The 20,664-nt window shown below is 40.5% G+C and overlaps 1 protein-coding gene and 1 pseudogene across 1 annotated transcript in view; both read right to left on the minus strand.

Annotated features, from left to right (window-relative positions):
• The window catches only part of LOC147891749 (uncharacterized), a 19,815-nt pseudogene extending 2,831 nt beyond the window's left edge, over positions 1-16,984 (minus strand).
• A 745-nt stretch (positions 16,985-17,729) lies between these two features.
• Positions 17,730-20,664, minus strand: part of LOC147891750 (uncharacterized) — a 32,431-nt gene continuing 29,496 nt past the window's right edge. The window contains exon 3 of the mRNA XM_087388643.1: positions 17,730-18,164. Within this exon, the coding sequence (XP_087244769.1) occupies positions 18,026-18,164 (139 nt within the window). The 3' untranslated portion in view covers positions 17,730-18,025. The remainder of the gene's footprint in view (positions 18,165-20,664) is intronic.

The following is a 20,664-nucleotide window of genomic DNA, read 5'->3' on the forward strand; positions in this document are numbered from 1 at the left end:
GGGATTAGAGCAGCTGTGACTCATCCGCATGTAAGAAGGCTAAGTTCTAGAAGCCTACTAACACTTTGCGCTTTGCACACCCTCATGCCCCGTGTTACTCATCTTTATCGAGCCATCACATACAACCTCGTGCACTCTGTTACTCATCCTTGTCTTGTCTTCACATATCCTCCTTTACCTAACTCCATTTGGCCTTTGGGCATACATATGCCCTCTCCTGGTTGACAAAAGTTTGGATTTAGCCATTAGTCTAAACATTACTTGCACTTTGAGCAGATGCCACAACACAAGGTGAGGGCAAGACCTCACACCCTTTCAGAAGTAGAAACTCTCGATTTGTGTGTTGGTCTTGCATGGTTTCAATGTACTACACAAAATGCTTGTGCATGCAATCATGTGTCCCCGCATGTGGTGACTCCAATGCCTATGCATTATTTGGCTATACTACACAAAATGCCCGTGCATATGCAACCTAGATGCACCTTTGATTCTCAAATTACAATATCATCTTCGTTGTTGTGCCCTTAACAACCACTATGCCTACACACCTACTATGAGACTCTTGTATGATTATTGAGAGTTTAGAACTACACCATATTCTTCTAATGATTTGATTAGACGACACAAATTTGATTGTCAATGCCATCCATGTCAGTGTGCATCATTTCTCCATGTCTTGCATCATGGGCTTGATCAACTATACTTCCATCAATGTCACTCTCCACATACTCCATGGTTATTACATGAGGCTAATAAAATGAGAGTCGTACACTGCAATTGAGAGGCAAAATGCCAGTCTCTATCAAACCAGCACTAATTTTTTCTTTAGTAAGGAATTTATTGAGAGCTCTTATGGCCATTCCCACACTACTAGCCCTATTTCCCTCTTAGTCATCCATTCATGATCAATACATGCCTTTCAATGGGGGATAGCAAAGGGGCAATTGCTCTAAAACTATCGTAGTCAATGTAGGAACAAATCTATTGTCATGTAGGCTTTCTTATCCATGCTAAACACAACATTGTCATCACCATCTTGAACATGCTTGCATTTACTCCTCTACCTTTGGATATATAGTGCTATGGCATGGCGTGGATAGGCACATTGACACACCACATAATTTTAAGCTATTCTTTATTGTTTGGGATCAGATAATACATGTATCTACTACCTTCCTTGGCAAATATATGCATCCTATTGTCTTTGTATACGTGGTTTCATGTTTGCATTATAGGCATTGCTTGGATGGTATTGTGCTTCAACCATATTTCATACGTGTGACCCATGTTGCGAAACCTTCTACCCACATTTAGCCCAAAATTCAAAGTAGGCAAGTGGTCAATTCCTTCCACAATAAAAATGGTGAGTTGGTCTATGTTTGAAAACATCCCACCACGACATGCTAGGAGTGTCCAATAAAGAAGCATTGCCTCAATCCTAGCATAACTCTAATGCCTTCACCGATAGCATCAATCAAAAGGACATTGTATGAGGAGTATGGGTGGAGCAATGAAGGCTCAATCCTTAAGTGGGAATTGTGCAAGGTTGGGAGGACATTTAATGTAATGTGATTTGGTCTTTCATGTGCAATAAAGGTTGGGAGATTTAATGCATATGAGCCCCAAATGAGTGGGACTCATGCAACATTGGAAGGTTTAATGTGTATATCATTTGGTCTTTGCATAACTTTCTAACGTAATTTTTTTTTTGTTCTGAAAATATAAGACTGACTTAATATATGCACCTCGTGTGAAAGCATAGTTATGGACCCTAGTAGCAACACAACATTTTCAAATTAGTCAAAAAGAACCTCAATCCAAAGCAATAATGGCAAGTTTGCATTACAACATATGGCCACCACCATCTAATCTCTTTGATATCATTACCAATTTTCTTTTTTTTATATAGTCTACCTATTTATTTTATCTATCTCCTAGTCTTACACTTGAAAGTTGACTTATGATAACAAGCAATTAAGACTTATGAAACTTGTTTATAGCCATGTACACTATGTAGTTCAAAGATGTTTTGTGTATTGGATGGACGTAGATAGTATATCCCTAATTTGCAATAGAATCTGTAATGTGTGTTGAAGCCATTATCTAGATTGAACTCTATATTTAGCCTTGTACATCTTGTTAATTGAAACTTAATTAAAAAGAAACTTTTGAAGAAAATGCTACTTGTTGCAAGAGTGAAATCTCAAACACCTTTAAACAAATGTGTGTGAACACGTGTGCACACACATGCATACAGACTTGCATATCTATCACTTGGACTATTTCCATTATGTTCTTTTTACCACTCACTCACTCACCTTATTCTTGTGCATAGGTAAACGAATCCCTTATTGCTTTATTTAACATTGCATGAAATTAAGATTATGAGAAGAATTATATAATTTTTAAATAGACTGTTTCACTAATTAGTACACTTAGTGAAAACAAGATCCATGTTTGCTTAACATTTGATAGTTTATCAAGCCCTAGGTCTTTGATTGACCTTTCTACTAGAACTTAAAATGGTGCCAATAAATAAGAGGTGGTAGATATTGGAAGGGATGTTGTCCATTGAAGAATTTCAGACTAGTCTATAACTGCTTCCTTTTAATGAAGTCCTTATTTTCAAATTAACATACGTTTAGTCTATGCTTTTTATAGTTTTTTAATAAGAATGAGAATTTTGATTTGGAATGGGATATTGAGCATTTTATATTAAGGATAATAGTTAGGGTATATATGGCCCTAAAATGGGCACATAATGTATGTCTTGCATTCCTCTACAGAGTTGATCTTGTGGCTCATAGCACTTGTGTTTTGTTTCAAATTCTGGCTTGGTAAGTTACAAGATTGCTAGGCTCACGTTCATGCTTTTGTAATCCTCTTATTTTGATTTATTGTGGTTACTAAATCCCATTTTATAAAAATGTGCACTACTGAGCTTATAGTTTTTGCCATGTATTGTGCAATATTCAACATTGGGCAATTTTGGTAGTCTACCAAGAGGAAAACAGGCCACTTTTGTTGCCTTTCCATTTGGACACTTACACATATCGATTATTGATTAAGCACTTATACACATCAATTGTTGATTGATTTAGCATTAATAGTATCTATTGTTGATTGAACGCTTATATGTATAAGTTTACATGAGCTTCTTCCTTGATCAACTGCCAATGAACTTCAAGATCTATCATTCCCTTTGTTTTTATTTATAGCTTGTGATTACTTCACTATTTTTGACCCTCCAAGATGTATTGCTTTTATCTTTAAATACTAGATGGACTATAGTTAGATTTATAAAGCTTCTTGTGACGGGCCTAAACCCTAAACCCTAAGGATAAACGTGTCACGTTTAGCTCTATCAACAAAACTATTTGTTTTGCGGTTTGTTGAAGAAGAGGTTTTATGTTCATCCTCTCCCTTTCTTGCACTATCATTTTGAAAAGAGATAATGCTTGTTTTGATTACTCTTACATGCTACACATGATACTTTCCAACCCTCTTATTCCCCTTAAACTATACCATGTGGAAGGGTATTGTTATTGAGCTAGTGATGAACATGGAACATCATAAATCTTTTTCATATGCGAGTATTATATGGGTAGCTTTTCTTTCATACCATTACTAATAGCTTGGTGCTTTCCTGCTTGAGAAGATGCTACCTGCTTAATTCCTTGGACAATTTGATAAAATTTCCAAGAAACACCCAAATATCCACATTGAAAGTTGCATCAATAGTAGCTTATTCGAGTTTGGATTTTTAGTAAGTCCTTTGGAATCAATCACTTGGATAGTCTTATGGAAGCTACCATAAACCTAGTGAGCACAACGTGGCAAGCCATTTATGGAACCATTAACAATTCAAAATACCCAATTCTTTTAGTTCAAGGTTCTATGATTTAGCCTACAAAAAGAGCCACACAAGCCTATGTGATAAGGATATCTGAAATCCTCACAAGCTTCTGAGTGTGACTCTTTCTTGCTTACAAAAACTATACTAAACTAATTCCCATAAATACCAAGGCTTATTCATGATCAAGTCATTTTATACCATCAAGTTAAAATGATTCATAGTCATAGAAAGGCTCTTCAAATCCAAAGCCACTAAAAATAGAATAAACATTCTAGGTCATAAATAATATTAAATTGTACCTCACCTATCCAATGAAAATATGCAAACATTAGAAGAAACCTTCCATTTGTTAAGGTGTTCTAAAAAATGATTGCATATACAAAAGGCTTGATAAGGATTAATAGCCTTCCTTTCTTTCCAAGAAATATTAGACATTTTAATGTACCTCTCATTATTCATCAATTTCCTAAATAAAGTGTGACAAATCCATTCATTTTGACAAAAAATATAAATTTAGAGATCATATCATATATTAGGAAATTTGACAACATTTATCATGCAAGGAGAAAGAAGAAGACAAATTGAAAATTTTATGTAGTATAATAGTAGCAACATTTTTATGTTTTCCAAAATTGACATCACCCATTCCAAAATTGTTGAAGGTAGTCACAAAGATAATGTGGGGGTAGACAATCTTTAATGTTATTATGAGAGTAGATAGGCTTCAATGCCAATCTACAATTGTTTTCCATGTCCATAGCAGTCTAGTGACATTAGGTAAGCAAAAAAGATAAATGGCAAGTATTTTAGTGTTTAAATTATCTAAACTAATATGTGCATAGTTATAATTGCTATTTCTAGCAGAAAGATTTGTGTCTTTATATCTGAGAGCAATGCTTCAAAAATTAAAAACTTAAATTCTTTTTACAAGGGGTGCAATTGACTAATAAAAGTAACACCATCAGATGACAAAATGAGGTTACATTTCTTGCTAATGTTTGATGTCAAAGTTGTGTGGAAATTGACAAAATAGACACATCAAATTCAATTCATTTTTGCAAAGCAAATAATGGCATAAGGGGTTAAAAGAACTTGATACACCATTAATCTCCCATTAACTAAACTAGGAACACATGAAACCAATCATTAAGATCCCATACCTAAGAATCAATTGGTTGAAAGTAGGATCTATAAGAATCAATTGGTTGAAAGTAGGATCTATAAGTCTAAGGTAAGAAATCAAGTCAAGCAAGGGGTGAGTTAAGACGAGGGCTTCAACTAGAATGGAAGTAGTCTAGTTTAAAGGTCCTCCTCAGCAAGTACCCATGAAGAAGTCATGATAGATGCAACTTCAACAACTCCATTTCAACCTCCTCATGACATAGAGGTTTACTTGAGTTGGGAGAACCAAAATGAAAGCTTACATATTAAGAAGTGAAACAAATATTATATTCCCTCTTGTTTCAACTAGAAAGCCTTGTGGGAATTTTTCACTCTTTCTCTAGGCCTTGACTTCATTGAAAAATCGAGCATTTAATGAATATGTATGTTAGATTAGACAACTCCTAGGAATTCCTCTATATTAAATCCAACTCCATATGTACTTACTACATGTGCATTTAATGAATATGTATGTTACATTAGCCAACTCTTTATTTAAACACGTATTGGATATTCCAATGGACTTGCATGTCCACTTACTTAATCTAATTTTTTATTTTTGGGTTGAATTGTAGTTTATTAAAAAGCTTGAGAGAATCTAAGAAGTGTCAGTTTTTTGCAATGCTTATAGATACATGGATGATATATAGTTAATTCATGTCCCAAATGCACATATACTCATGAATCAATCACACTTTGATGACCAAGAAAATATATCTTGGCTTTATTAATTTATAATTTTAAGAAATTAAAAACACTTTTGCAAGAGTAGTAGAAGGTGGGTCATGAGTGGGCATTTTTGAATTTATTAATCACCATAATGAACTCACCAAGACTAGTACATTAAAACTATGAGGTTAATATATTCATGCAAATGCTAATAGACCCAAGTCATTTGCATCAAAGGTCATTCTATCTTTAGTGATGCTAATATTATATGTTTACAACAAAATCTTGAAGCCTTTACCAAAGTTTTTACCCTCATGATGAAATTTAATAAAAAGGGTTTTTCTTAGCGGTATAGTAAAAATATTATCTTACGGTTTCTTGAGAAAAATGTTATTGTGAGTGAAGATCAATATTTATAAGATTTGCAAATAGATATGTAAGTTCTTTACATATTCTATACTATGTAGCCTTGATACTCTAACAGCAATAGATCTCTTCCTATGGTTAGAGGGACTATTGACCCACCCAACCTTAGGAAAAGAAAGGAACCTTTTTGTGAAAAGGTGGGATTACACACACACACACACACACACACACACACACACACACACACGCAAACCCGATAACTTGTATTGTTGTCACTATTGTATTGATGCCACTCACTATCTCCTTATTATCATGCACTCCTTATTGTTTTATTTTATAGTTTGTTAAACTAAGCTTATGAGAGAAAGGGTATACTATTTAAACAGACTTTTCAAGTGATTGGTACACTTAGTGAAAGCAAGCTCTAGGCTTGCTTGGCATTTAATAATTTAATTAATTATTATTTGGTTAATCCTTTAAGAAGTTGGCTTTAAGCACCTCAAAGTTAAAATATGCCAATAGATTAGTGATGGGAAGGAATTGGATTGGTTATAATCTATTGAAGAATTTAAGACTAGTCCATCACTTTTCCCTTTTTATAAAATCCTTATTTACCAATTATCATATGCTAGTTTTTGTTTTACAAAATTTTAATAAGAATGAACCTTTTTCTTTGGAATAAATAGTAAGAGTAACTTACTCCATTTAGAACAAATTATAGAGAGTGAGAACTCTATCCCTAGCCTCTACAAATTGAATAAACAACCATGGGTATGGTCTATAGACTATAATGCCATGTCAATAGGCATCTCAAACCTAATCCATTTTAGAAAAGTAACTAATGGAATATGGAGTTAAGAAAACACACTATTAATTATACCAAGAAACAGATTAAACCATTAATTATGATACCAAACCTGAGAATCGATTGACTAAAAGTAGGTAAACTAAGATAAGACATTAGATCAAGGGCTAACTTAAGAGACAGGGGCATCAAAGTTAAGTATTGCACATGCGAAAGTTTCCTCCTTAGCAAGTAGCCATGACGAAATCCAAATAAATCAGCTTCAATAGCTCCACTTCAACCTTCTCATTGCATGGAGGGTTACTTGTGTTGGGAGAAAACTAAAGATTATATATTAAGAAGGATTTGTAAAATATGACTTTGACAACAAACATAAGCAAGAAATATGGACCTGTGTTTGTAATCCAATGGTGTTACTTTTTATTCTTAAACTCAAGTGCATCCAGACTTTTTCAAATTGCCTAAATATATGATATGATCTCTAAATATAGGTTTTTTTCAAAATGCATGCATTCAACTCTCTATATTTAGGAACTTGATTGAATAATAAGGGGTACAATACAATGTCTGATATTTCTTGAAAAAGAAGGAAAGGCTATTAATTCTTATTAAGCTTTTTGGATATATCATAATCTTTTTGAAATATCTTAAGAAATAGAAGGTTACTTCTAATTTTTACATACTTTCATTAGATTATTTTGCTTATTTTGGCTATAATTTAATAATATTTTGTTACCTAAATTGTTTAGTTTGTTTGGGGTTGCTTTAGATTTCAAAAGACTTGCTATAACTATGAATCTTTTTGCACTTAAGGGTATAGAATGACTCGATAATGAATTAGCCTTGACAATTATGTTAATTGGTTTAGTATGGTTTCCTGTAGTAAGAATCACACACTCACAAGCTTGTGAGCATATTATAGGTCCTTATTAAGAAGCCTTGTGTGACCCTCAATGCAAGCTAATTGGGATATTTTCTACCCATTACCAACTCCCTCAATAGGTTGCGGGTTTTGATCAGTATATTTAAAATTGATAGCTTCCATCAAACTATCCAAATGATTGTTTCCCAAGACCTTATTAAAAAATTAGATTCAAATAAACTATTATTGATGCAACTTTGCTTTAATGATTGGCACTAGCTATTGAAAAACTTTCTATTCTAGCTAATTCTTCAGAGAGTTTTATTGAGGTGTAGCCTTGTCACATATTGAAGGTAAGCCCCAAATTGTGACAAAAAACTTGCTCAAGGTTACCTTTACCTTGCTCAAGATCCTCCTTCATCTAGCAATCTTGCTTAAATGGTTCTCCCTAGCTCTACTAGTAGTAACAACATAGCTTGACATAGTTTCTTTGTTTGTCATAAGAAATTAAGCACAAAATTATAGTGGACTTTACAATTTATCCTAGTCCATCTAGTAAGATCAATCATATCCATTCCTTTGAGCAAGAGTCCAAGAAATTGGATTAATTTTGGGTGATTCAAATCTTCTTGCACCTTTCAATGTGGATACTTGTTTGTGTTAGATATCAATGCTCCACTCTCATGTAACTATGCGAGAACCAGCTAACTCTACTTGTAAGCCCCCCATATGAGGAGAAGGCATTTGAGTAGCTCAGTTATCCGGTAGGTCCTGGTTTTGGACACCAGATGGGGGCCATGTGTAGCCTGATGGCTGGACGGATTCAAATAGAGTTGGCACACTGCCAACTAGGCTACATGCAAGTGCAGGAAGGCATCCCTTGATTGACTGCACTGAGGGTAGACGGAGCATTTCCCGGGGCAGCCCACTCTTGGGTTGCGGGGCCCGTTTGGAGCCTCAAATGATCTCGGATGGCTTTGGGCCGAACGGAGTCCGTAGGTTAGTTGCTCTGTTTTGCGCACCGGTTCTATCGTATGGTCGGTGACCTATTTCAGAACTGACCCCCAATCGACCGTTTTGGGCGGACTGGGTCAGTCACCCAATTGAGCCTAACTGACTACGACTAGTGGCTATATAAGAGTAAGCCCGTGAAGCCCATTTAATCACTGGCTACAGCAACCCTGATTCCTTAGCATCCAGCCTCCGTCCTCTACTGTTTCCAACTTGCCATCGAAGCTTCTTTCAAGAGCGCACGGTTGGGAGGCAGCGCTATCTATTGTATCAATTCTACAGTAATCAAATTTTTGATTCTCCATATTATCTGGTTTTCTCTCTTGCGTACGAGATCATGTTATCTGTTGAGCACAGACGTTGTATTATTTTCTTACATGGTATCAAAGCTTAAACTCTAGCAAAAAGATTTGGTAGTGTGTTTTTGTTTGCGAGCAGATTGTGAGAGATGGCCGAGCCCGCAAGGCTGCGAATCCCACCGTTCTGCAAAAGCAGAAAGTTGGACGGCTCTAACTATCCACTCTGGAAGTTCAAGATGAAGACCATCCTAAGCACATATGAGCTTTGGGACACTGCTACTGGGGTGGACGTGAGGCCAGTTGCGAGATCAGATCTAGCCAATGCAGGACAACAGATAGTACCAACTGCGGATGAGATTCTCACGTGGACAAGAAGAAATGCAGATGCACTGTGTTCTATTGTCTGCAGTGTAAGTGATTCCGTCATGGCGTTAATTCAACATGTCACCACAGTGGAGGAGGCAAGGACGGTCTTGAAAAATTAGTACAAGACCACGAATCAAACATGGATTCAGAGTCTGGAGACTCAACTCGTGAACAAGAAACTATCCGAGTGTGAAGCGACAGAGAAGTTCATCACCAGGGTGAAGAATCTGTGCGATTAGATGACTACGATTGGCATCACCATCACAAGCGAGAATCTGGCATGAAGGTACATATAGCAGTCAGCAATGATGCAAAATGTCTAGCAAAAGGAAAAGGTACGATTGCTCTCAAGTCAAATGGAGTTGTAAAACAGTTGTCCGCCGATGTTCTTTATGTGCCAGATATCAAGAGGAACTTCTTGTCCGTTTCTGCGATCACGGATCGGGACCTCAAAGTTCACTTCGATAAGAATGGCACACAACTTGTGGATCTTCAAGGGAAGATCATGGGTAAAGGTACACGGCGCAACAACATTTACGAACTCTCAGCTTTCAGTGCTCGAGCGGAGGTGAAGAACACTAAGCTATGGCATGAGAGGTTTGGTCATCTAAATCTTAGTTCGATAAGAATGGCACACAACTTGTGGATCTTCAAGGGAAGATCATGAGTAAAGGTACACAGCGCAACAACATTTACGAACTCTCAGCTTTCAGTGCTCGAGCGGATGTGAAGAACACTAAGCTATGGCATGAGAGGTTTGGTCATCTAAATCTTAGTTCTTTGAAGGAGATGCATAAAAGTGGAATGATTGCAGACCTACCAGAAATTTCAGATTTGCCTGATGTATGTGAACCTTGCATGATGGGCAAGCAACATCGGCATCCCTTTCCTAAAGAGGCCAGTAAGGCAAAGGCTCCTCTAGAGCTCGTTCACACGGACCTCTGCGGAAAGATGGAGACAGAAACTTTGGGTGGTTCCTACTACTTCATGACGTTGATCAATGACTACAGTAGAAGGATATGGATATACTTCCTGAAGACTAAAGACGAGGCTTTTAGTAGGTTCAAGGAATGGCATGTAATGGTTGAGAAAGAAACGGGGAAGAAGGTGAAGAAGTTGAGCTCAGAAAGAGGTGGAGAGTTCACATCGAATGAATTCGAAAGTTACTGCAAAAGTCACAGAATCAAGAGGCAGAAACCCCTGCCACATACATCACAGCAAAATGGAGTAGCACAACGCAAGATGCGCGTCATCTGCGAAATGGGCCAGAGTATGATGAAAGGGAAAGATTTGCCAAAGACTTTCTAGGCTGAAGCATGTAACACGGCAGTTTACATCCTGAATTGTAGCTACACAAAGGCTGTGAACCGGATGACTCCACTACAAGCCTTTTCTGGTAAGAAACCTTCTGCTACACATTTCAGAGTTTTTGGATGTGACTGTTTTGTGCATGTCTCTATAACCCTGTTACCAAGAAGGTAATTGTAAATTGCGATGTGGTCTTCTCAGAATAGCCGCATTAATTGGAGGAGGATGCTTCCTTCCTAGACAACCAGGACGAGGATATCCATCCAGTACTGCCACCAATAGCAGACCGAACTCCCCCAATGGTGCTTGGGAGGATTCAAGACAAAGAAGATGAAGAAGAGCTTGCAAAACCACAATGGCAATGGCCATTCCCGAAGTGGGTAAAGCAACTTTTAGACGGCAGAGAACCTCCAGCCATTGAGGAGGAACCATCCGAACACCGCCGGTCCAAGAGATTAGAGGAGCAAAGAAGGGCGCAGGAACACTTGGTCAACTATGCTTTGATGACAGAGGTGATTCGTGTTGATGAACCCAAGTGTCTTGAAGAGGCATAGAGTGATGATAGGTGGATGGAGGCTATGCAATCGGAGTATGGCTCCATAATGAAGAACAACACTTGGGACCTTGTGGATTGACCACCAAAATGCAAGGTAATCGGAACCAAGTGGGTGTACAAGACCAAGTATAAGTCTGACAACATGTTAGAGAAGTACAAGGCTCGGCTCATGGCAAAAGGATTTGCACAGGTACATGGTTTTGATTATCAAGATACTTTTGCTTCCACAGCTCGACTAACCACAATTCGCAGTGTTTTGGCTTTAGCTGCCCAAGAAAGTTGGCCCGTGTTTCAAATGGATGTGAAATCTGCCTTTCCGAATGGAGATCTCAAGGAGGAGGTATACGTGGAACAACCACCAGGTTTTCAGATCCCGGTTCATAAGGTAAAGTCTGCAAACTGAAGAAGGCACTTTACGGGCTGAAACAGGCCCCACGAGCGTGGTACCAGCAAATTGATGCCTACTTTCTGCAAAACGGGTTCAGGAGGAGCCCATTTGATGCAAATTTGTATATCTTCAGAGAAGGAGGCAGGTGTATGATTGTGGTCCTTTATGTGGACGACCTTTTCATAACATGGAACCATGAAGAGAAGATCTCGCAGACGAAGCATTTGCTAGGAAGAGAGTTTGAAATGACAGATCTCGGACTGATGCATTTCTGTTTGGGGATTGAAGTTTGGCAGGAGCCGAAACAGATCTTCATTTCACAACTGAAGTATGCTGGAGAGATAGTGAAGGCATTTGGCATGGCTGAGTGCAAGACAGTTGGTACCCCTATGAAGGTTGACGCGAAGCTCTCAAACGCGGATTTATCACCATTGGTGGACGAAGCGAAGTACAGAAGACTTGTGGGCAGTTTGATTTACTTGTGCAACACGCGGCCGGACATCAGTTTTGTGACTGGTGTACTAAGTAGGTTTTCCAATAAGCCCTGGGAGAACCATTGGAGGGTAGGATGCGGGTGCTGAAATACATCAAAGGCACACTTAATTATGGCATCACCTATACCAAGGGCAACATCTTGACCGGATTCTGTGACTCGGATCGGGTGGAGACGTGGACAGCAGGAGATCAGTGACAAGTAATTGTTTCTCACTTAGATCTGGAGTTGTGTCATGGGTCACCAAGAAGCAACCCACAATTGCTCTTTCTTCTACTGAGGCTGAATACAAATCTGCATGCTTTGCTTCTTGTGAGGCAGTGTGGTTGAGGAGGATTTTGGGGGACATGGGTGCAGTGCAAAACAAGCCTACATAGTTATCATGTGACAATCAAAGTTGTATGGCGATTGCAAAGAACCCGGTGTTCCACGCTCGTACAAAACACATTGAGATTCAATATCACTTTGTACGCGAGCTCATCATGGATGGAGAGGTCGACTTGGTGTACTGTCCGACTACAGAGAATGGTGCGGACATCTTCACGAAGGCTCTTGGAAGAGACTTTCTGGAGAGGCATCTTCATCGACTTGGCATTCGGCCGAAAAAGTAAGTTCATTTGCGGGTGGACATTGAGGGGGGGTGTTAGATATCAATGCTCCACCCTCGTGTAACTACGCGGGAGCCAGCTAACTCTACTTGTAAGCCCCCCATATGAGGAGAAGGCATTTGAGTAGCTTGCTTATCTGGTAGGTCCTGGTTTGGACACTAGATGGGGGCCATGTGTGGCCTGATGGTTGGACGGCTTCAGATAGAGTTGGCACACCACCAACTAGGCTACATGCAAGTGCAGGAAGGCATCCCTTGACTGACCGCACTGAGGGTAGACGGAGCATTTCCCAAGGCAGCCCACTCTCGGGTTGTGGGGCCCGTTTGGAGCCTCAGATGATCTCGGATGGCTCTAGGCCGAATGGCACCCATAGGTTAGTTGCTCTGTTTTGCGCACCGATTCTATCATACGGTCAGTGGCCTATTTCGGGACCGACCCCCAGTCGATCGTTTTGGGCGGACTGGGTCGGTCACCCAATTGAGCCTAACCGACTATGACTGGTGGCTATATAAGAGCAAGCCCATGAAGCCCATTTAATCATAGGCTACATCAACCCTGATTCCTTAGCATCCAGCCTCCGTCCTCTACCGTTTCCAGCTTGCCATCGAAGCTTCTTTCACAGGAGCGCACGGTCGGGAGGCAGCGCCATCTATTGTATCAATTCTACAGTAATTAAAATTATGATTCTCACTATCTGGTTTTCTCTCTTGTGTACGAGATCCTGTTATCTGTTGAGCACAGACGTATTATTTTCTTACAGTTTGTTTCTTGGTCATACTATCAGGTTATCAAAGGATTTCAAGCTATATTGAGATACTTCTAACTTAGAGATTCTCTCAAGATTTCCTTCCCTAGGACTACATATGATATATGCTCATTACTTGCTAGAGTATTTTATAGATGAAAAGGTAGGATCTCAAAGCCAAAGAAGAGAAAATTCAAGTATATTATTTGTATTTGTAATGTTGGGCAACCTTGCACAAAAGTTCTATTGTGGATTTGAAGTGTGAATCTACACCACTCTAGGTTGACCTTGTCCTCTGGAATGTAGTAGACAATCTCAACTCCTTCTATCTAGATTTGCCACTACACACAACCTTAAGGGAATTTTTGTTCTACTTAAAACCTGAATTGATCCATTGATCGAGGCATACTAAAGATCCTTTGATTGGAACTCCATAGTTTTCAATCCATTAGGGCATTTTCCAAACAAGCAAGAACTAGTTACAAGAAGAGGTATTACACCAAAGGGAAATGGAGAGGCTCTACTTCAATCGCAATTAATCCCTTGTCTCATAAAGTTAACTCATTCACCACAACTAAGCCATCTGTTAATTTGGACTGAAAAAATTAGTAACATTTTCTCAAATTCTAAGAAGAAGAAAGGAGCAATTTGCTACAATTGATACAAAGGAAAAGTTGCTCATATGGATAATGTCTCATGTCTCAAGACAAAAACTAATACCTTCCACGTGTTAAAAGCAATTTCAATTACTCTAATGCATTGATTGGTCTTACAAGATACATTTACGATTTGCTAGTATATTGCTAGTTTAGTTCTCTACTAAAAAGAATTTTTGATACTTTTTTAACTCTTTCTTAGGCCTTGAAATGATTGACATAAAGTTGACCAAAAAATTCATCAAAAACTTGTTTATAAACTATGGTTGACCTTAAGGAACATAATGAATGCCCAAGCATTGGAATACTTATCAATTTTTAAGGATGCTTGTAGATTATGATGCCTAAAGATGGGTGATTGGTGTGTCCCAATCAAAGTTTTTAAAACCTTGTTGGCGGGTGAAACCCTCTACACATCACTAGACTCCTTTCCATTTCTTATATAGCTGCCACAGTTGGTGCCCAAACTTGGGCATCCACTTACTAATCAATCAAAATTCAAGTAGAGTTTTGAAGATTGTCAACAATGCATTAAATACTAACTTTTTAATACAATCTTGCATAAGAGGTGTGTTTGAACACCTTGCCAATTGAAGACCTCCACCTCGTGCCCTAACACTGGGCAAACATCGGGGCGGGTAAGATTGGGCATGTATTGGCCTCAAGAACTCGAGATATCCCTTGGCAGTGTTCACAAAAATACATTTTTCTCAAAAAGCCACAAAACTTGGGGGTTAAAATTTTGAAGGTTTTTTCTTGAGAATTTGCAGATCTTTGAGCTTAAATATAACTCAATTGCTTAAAATTTTACACATTTTACAAAATTGAGAGATTTAATGAAGATGCATTGTATATCGTTTACAGGTTTCCGTGAACATTGGCATGCAACCCAAGAAACGTGGGTGGTGCCACCATGCCATGAAAAAGAATTGAATCGCAGTATCGGAATGATGCCTCAAATCCTGAAGGCACCTTAAAATTATCGTGTTTATGAGGTGCACAGAAGTGGAGATGTGTGGACAGCCATGGGGTAAATCACTGCGTAGATTACACAAAAGTGTGGCCAAAGGAAGATGTCAAGTTTGTACAGAGATACGTAGAAGAAACATTTGAGAATGAGCTTAAGAATGTGTGCTTTCAAGCGCACCTTTGAAGCAAACACGAGTGTACACCCGCGAAGGTTGTACCCAAACAATTAGACTGGGAAATTTGCGTTGTCAGCTAACCATTTGTTCCCAAAGGTGCGCTGCCACTCTCCCATTGATGTTTATCATTTTCGATCGATCAGGGGACATACTCGAGGTTACAAATAGTGCTTGGTGACCTTATACGAGTTGAAGAGTGCACACTTTTATGCTAGGGGAAATGTTAATTTATACTTTATCAACACTGTTTCAACGTCTCTTGTTCGGCCTTTATCCTAAGGAACTGTAAAACAACTGAAATAAGTATCAAGGGCTTATAAATAGTGATCTTTGCTTTGAAGTCGAACAAATTGTTCAAACTGGCACAATGTCACTCCAAGAAACAGCCACTCTATCTAAGCCAACTGTAACATTGATACTTTATCAAAGCTGTTCCAGAGTTGCTTGTTTGGCCTTTATCCTCAGATAAAAGTATGCAAAACAGCTGAAAAAAGTATCAACGGCTTACAAATACTGGCACAATGCCACCCAAATAAACAGCCACTCTAGCTAAGCCAATTGCCTACAGAGGGATAGATAGATATATATTAACGTCTCTAAAAGGCCAAACGGCCTATGAGACTAAAACAGTTGATACATCTGCTAGTGTTGTCTCATCAAAGAGAACAACAAAATAAATAAGCTGAAGGCTGAGAGCTACTAAAGGTACTTACAGTTAGAGGGACTGCAAGTGACCCAAAACTAATGAAATACCAAGCAAGTATTTACTAAAAGTACCAATTGATCAGCATAGGCAGAAAGCTAATCAATAAAAGGGTTGCACTCTTCTTATGTCAAAAATCCCAATCATGGGCAGCTCTAGGATCTCATAACTTGGTGCTACACGTTTCCTGTGTTTGGCAATGATGGCACGGATCCGATGAAGATATGGGTGCCGGGCACGGGGTCTTGGGAGCCTGGGCCTCCGTGACCTGGATATGGCGATGGCTCGGTCCAAAATCACACCACTAGAGTGTGACAATCTGCCTATGTGTGATAAGGTGGTGGTGGCGCCAGGGGTTTCTGATGGCAGGGAGGGCATAAAACTAGCTGAGGTACTGGCAGTGAAGAAGTCTCTGAGTGTACTTTGCCTGAGTGGGGCTGGTCTCGGCTGTCTGTCTCCCAACAAAGTCTCTCTATGTCGCTTGAGCTCTGATAAAAACAAACCCAAGCATTTTTTATCTTCGTACTCCATCACCCTACGGAGTGGGCCAAATCCTTTTCTGAATAGACAATGGTATCTTCCTCGAATTTCATAATATACCGTGCATCTACATACGTAATGCTCCTCTGTCTCCTCATGCTAGCATAACTGACATATCCGATCCTGAGGGGCTGTGTCGGTGTATCTCCCCGTCTCTATTCTCAACTGATGTGATGAGGTTCGAATTTGGCCAATAATACTATGTAGCCCGTGAGATAGGTGTGTGTCCATGTATGCTGGCCTGGCTATAAGTTCATCAGGAGATAAATGAAGAAAATGGCTTTGGTAGTATGCCATCTTCTTCCCTAAGGGCTCATGTGGTCTAGTCCAGGTTCTCTCAGTCTCCAACTTGACAATATCAACTCTAATGATCTTGTTTCGGTCATGGCGAGACAAGTCTAACTTGGGACAATCCAAACTGTATTGAAAGGGTGGGAGTGCATCCATTGTCAACTCATGCTCCACAAACCATCTCTGTAGCTGAGCATACCAGCACCATGTTCGACCCTCCTCTGCTAGTTAGCTCATGAACAAGCCATACACGTGTGTTCACAGAGCACATTCAATCACCGTCTGGTGCTCCCCGACTGCAGCTGCCCTCTCTTCTCTTTCCTTTCTCCTTTTTTTTGGGGGGGAGGGGTTGTTTCTCTCAACTCCATAGCATCCCATTCAATTAATTTCTTCCAGTTGTAGACAGTTGCATTTGGCCTCCTTCCACTTTGGCACTATAATTAAGCAACTGTTAGCCAGCCGCCACCTCGACTTTGGCAAATGGAGGCCTCTAATCACCCCCAGCTAAATTTCAAGGTGACTAGCCAGTTTTTAAAGTTTCCAAGTTGCTAACTTTCATCCATTGCAATTTGAGAGAGAAATCCCTCATACCTTTGCATAAGCCTTCAAATACCATGACATTAATGGGAGAATTTTATGTGCCAGTCTTTGTGTTTCACAAGAATAACTGATTGCATGCGAAAAGAAAAAACTCGTGGCGAAGGTGAACAAGCATGCAACAATAAGAGATTGAGAATAAAGTCCTTAAGATTCCCTTCTAGAGCTTGCGAGCTCTTGGGGATTATAAACTTGGTTTTATGGAGTGTAACTTTGGAAAAGAAAAAGTGTTCAAAGCATATACAAGTTACAGGAGTAACGAGCAAGGGAAATGCCCCTAAAACAGCAGTGAGACCTCACGTTTGCAGTGATATGAACATAAAGAATCAAATAACAACAAAAGTTGCACGTATATCTTGGTAGATAATATGAGAAACATTCATAAATTGATTGTGACTGTGTATGTTTGCCAAGCAACAAGAGACATACACAGAACAATAGGGAGGTGTTGGAAGGGGAAAGAGAAGAGGGAGGGCGGGCGGGCGGGGGGGGGGAGACAAAGATTCTTGTCTGCGAGCAGGGAAAGACGTATATGCATGTGTGCATGCATCCATGCTTGTTGCATCAATTCCAAGGCAGAGTGAAAATTTACATATAAACCTAAATCCTTGCAAGCCTTTCCTTGTACTCAATGATCTGACCACGGAGAATGTGATTTGGACGCAATGTCTTATCCACACCAATCCCGTTAGGGAGTGGTGGCAGCACTTCTCCTGTCTTGGGGCTGGTATCATGCAACCTGGTATTCCAAACAACAACATCATGTCAGTAAAAAAATGCTCATTTGCAATCTTGGAAACTTACACATAAAAAAACATATCCATTCTACTGCTATAATCAGATCTTAAAGGGAGCTGCAGGTCACTTGACTACATCCACTTTAGTTATGATAACACACAGATGGACCAACATGCTGAGCTCGACTCAGCCACGACTAAGGTTTGCACTAAACAGGAGAGCTAATCTTAGGCATCCTTCTAAAAGCTTTTCCGATCCTTGGCATTCCTTTAAAGAAGAATTAGCCCATTTTTAAAGCCTATATCTCTTCATCGAAATGTCTGATCATGACCATGTGGGTTCGTCACCACTGGACTCTACATAACCTTTGTGACTTTCGAAAGCAGCGTCAAGCCCAAGACATATTCGAAGAAAAATTACCCAATCAAGTCATCTTAAAGACCAATTCAACAACAATCAAAAGAAGAGTTTCTTACTGTTGCAAAATAAGCTTCCTGGCATCATCCTAAGTTTATTAGCACCAATTTATCATCGACAAGTCAAACAATCAGCCCAAGCTTACTCTAGAGCACATTTTAAAACTATTTGAAGGCAGGACATCATGATATCAAAAGAAAATTCTTCAGGCAAGGTTGGGCTAATCTCTTCAGCTCAACAAGAGTCCATTATTTAAAGGCTTATTAAGTCAATTTCAACACATTGCTTATAGTCAGTAAGGTAGCTGTTGGAGGTCAACATCTCCTGATGTCACTCTAGAGAGCCTGCCCAGTGTGAGGCTGGGGTAGGTTGAGTGAGGGCCTGTGTTGTGGGTGTGCCCGCTCCCGTGAGCATAGAGAGGTCCTTCCAAGCCCACATGTCAGCCCCATGTGCAGGCGCACTATTTCCAGGCAGGGGACAGGCTCCCTAGGTTAGCCTATGTGCTGTGTGGCAACTCTTGGAGGCACCTAGGGTTGCAGGTCAGATCCCTGTGGATCAGGGCACCTCACCCCTGGAGGTGTCCTGTGCTGCACACCATGGAGGCGGAGTGGAGGCCTGCTGAGTCACGGCCTATAGGCAGAGGGCCCAGCCGCTTTATAGGCATCTGTAGAACAGCATGTGGTCGGCCACCTAGGGCTGCTGCTGGCTCTCAGGTCGGCCTGCTTGAAGCAGGAGCTCAGCCTTGTGGAGCCCTACATATAGGGCAGGGGGTTGGTCCTCTGGGGGCTGTAGTCGGCCCTAGAGGTGCTGCAGTCAGCCCACCTACCAGCAGGGGTCAGGATGGGGGCTATTTATAGCCCCCTCCGCCCCCAGCCCTCATTTGTCATCTCATTGGTGGTTGAGCAGTTGTCTTCAGCTCTTGAGCAGCCTGTTGTGCAGAGGTTTTTCCCCTAGTTGTAGAGGGGCTTTTGGAGAGATCACTTGCAGTTCTCTTGTTCATTTCTCTCCCTCTCAGTGTGGTGTGTGTGAGGTTGGCCATACACACAGTCCCAGGGAGTACCCCAGTAGTTGAGGCACAGATTGCGAGCATGCAATCTGTAATCGAGGAGACTTCCAGATGGGTCGATGTGGCCAAACAGAAACCTGCGAAGGCAACCATTTTGGCTACTCTCATGGAGCAGCAGCAAAGAGTGAGGTTCTCAACATCAAAATCCGTGGCATCCCACAATGGGTCGATGTCACCAAATGGGAACTTGCGAAGGCACCTGTTTTGGCTACTCTCATGGAGCAGCAGCAGAGAGCCAGTAAGGCTCTCGACACCAGAATCCGTGGCATCCCACGCATTAAGGCTACACCGATGAGTGATGCGACTACATTTGTGCCCACTACTCTGGGGGTAGCTGAGCACAGGATCGAGAGGACATGGCAAGTGGGGAGAGACCCCAACCGAGAGCGGCCCCTTAACATATGATTCCATGACGCTCAGGCACGACTTTCAGCTTTACAGCGTAGATCAATCTTATGGGATTAGCCATCGATCTCCATGGATGAGGATCTCACCCCCCTATAGGTTGAGGAGAGGCGCACTCTGTTACAGCAACGGGATCAGGCCTGCAAGGATGAAAAGTGGGCGGTGGTTCGAGATGGGCGACTACTTACAGGCTCCCGTCGGGCACCCACCTCCTCTCCCACATAGGGAGGTGGGGTTTATTAGACTCAAACCTCCGAGACCCTATCCTGTACCATTTGGAATTGCAATGGTACCTTATGGTCAACACCAGGGAGCTTCTCGAAATCCTATGCAAGTCATCACATAGTCTTTTATACAGGGACACATCAGAGTCCAGAGCACCCACTACTAGTAGTCAACGAGTACACATGGAAGTCTGGTTACAGAGATGAGACGAGGGACACACGGGGAGTGCGAGGGTCAGGAGGAGCAGCAATTCTTTACAGGTACACCTTTTTGGGAACCATCTTAGTAGAGCAAAGAGATACACACTCTAGATTTCTTTGGATCTAGATCCGACACATGGACAGCCAGTATGCTACTTCCCTCTCAAGACCTCTCACTTTGCTCGAGA

Source organism: Dipteris shenzhenensis, chromosome 17 (genome assembly GCF_047967505.1).
Source record: "Dipteris shenzhenensis isolate YYH24624 ecotype China chromosome 17, Dip_SZ_1.0, whole genome shotgun sequence".
NCBI classification, from domain to species: domain Eukaryota; kingdom Viridiplantae; phylum Streptophyta; class Polypodiopsida; order Gleicheniales; family Dipteridaceae; genus Dipteris; species Dipteris shenzhenensis.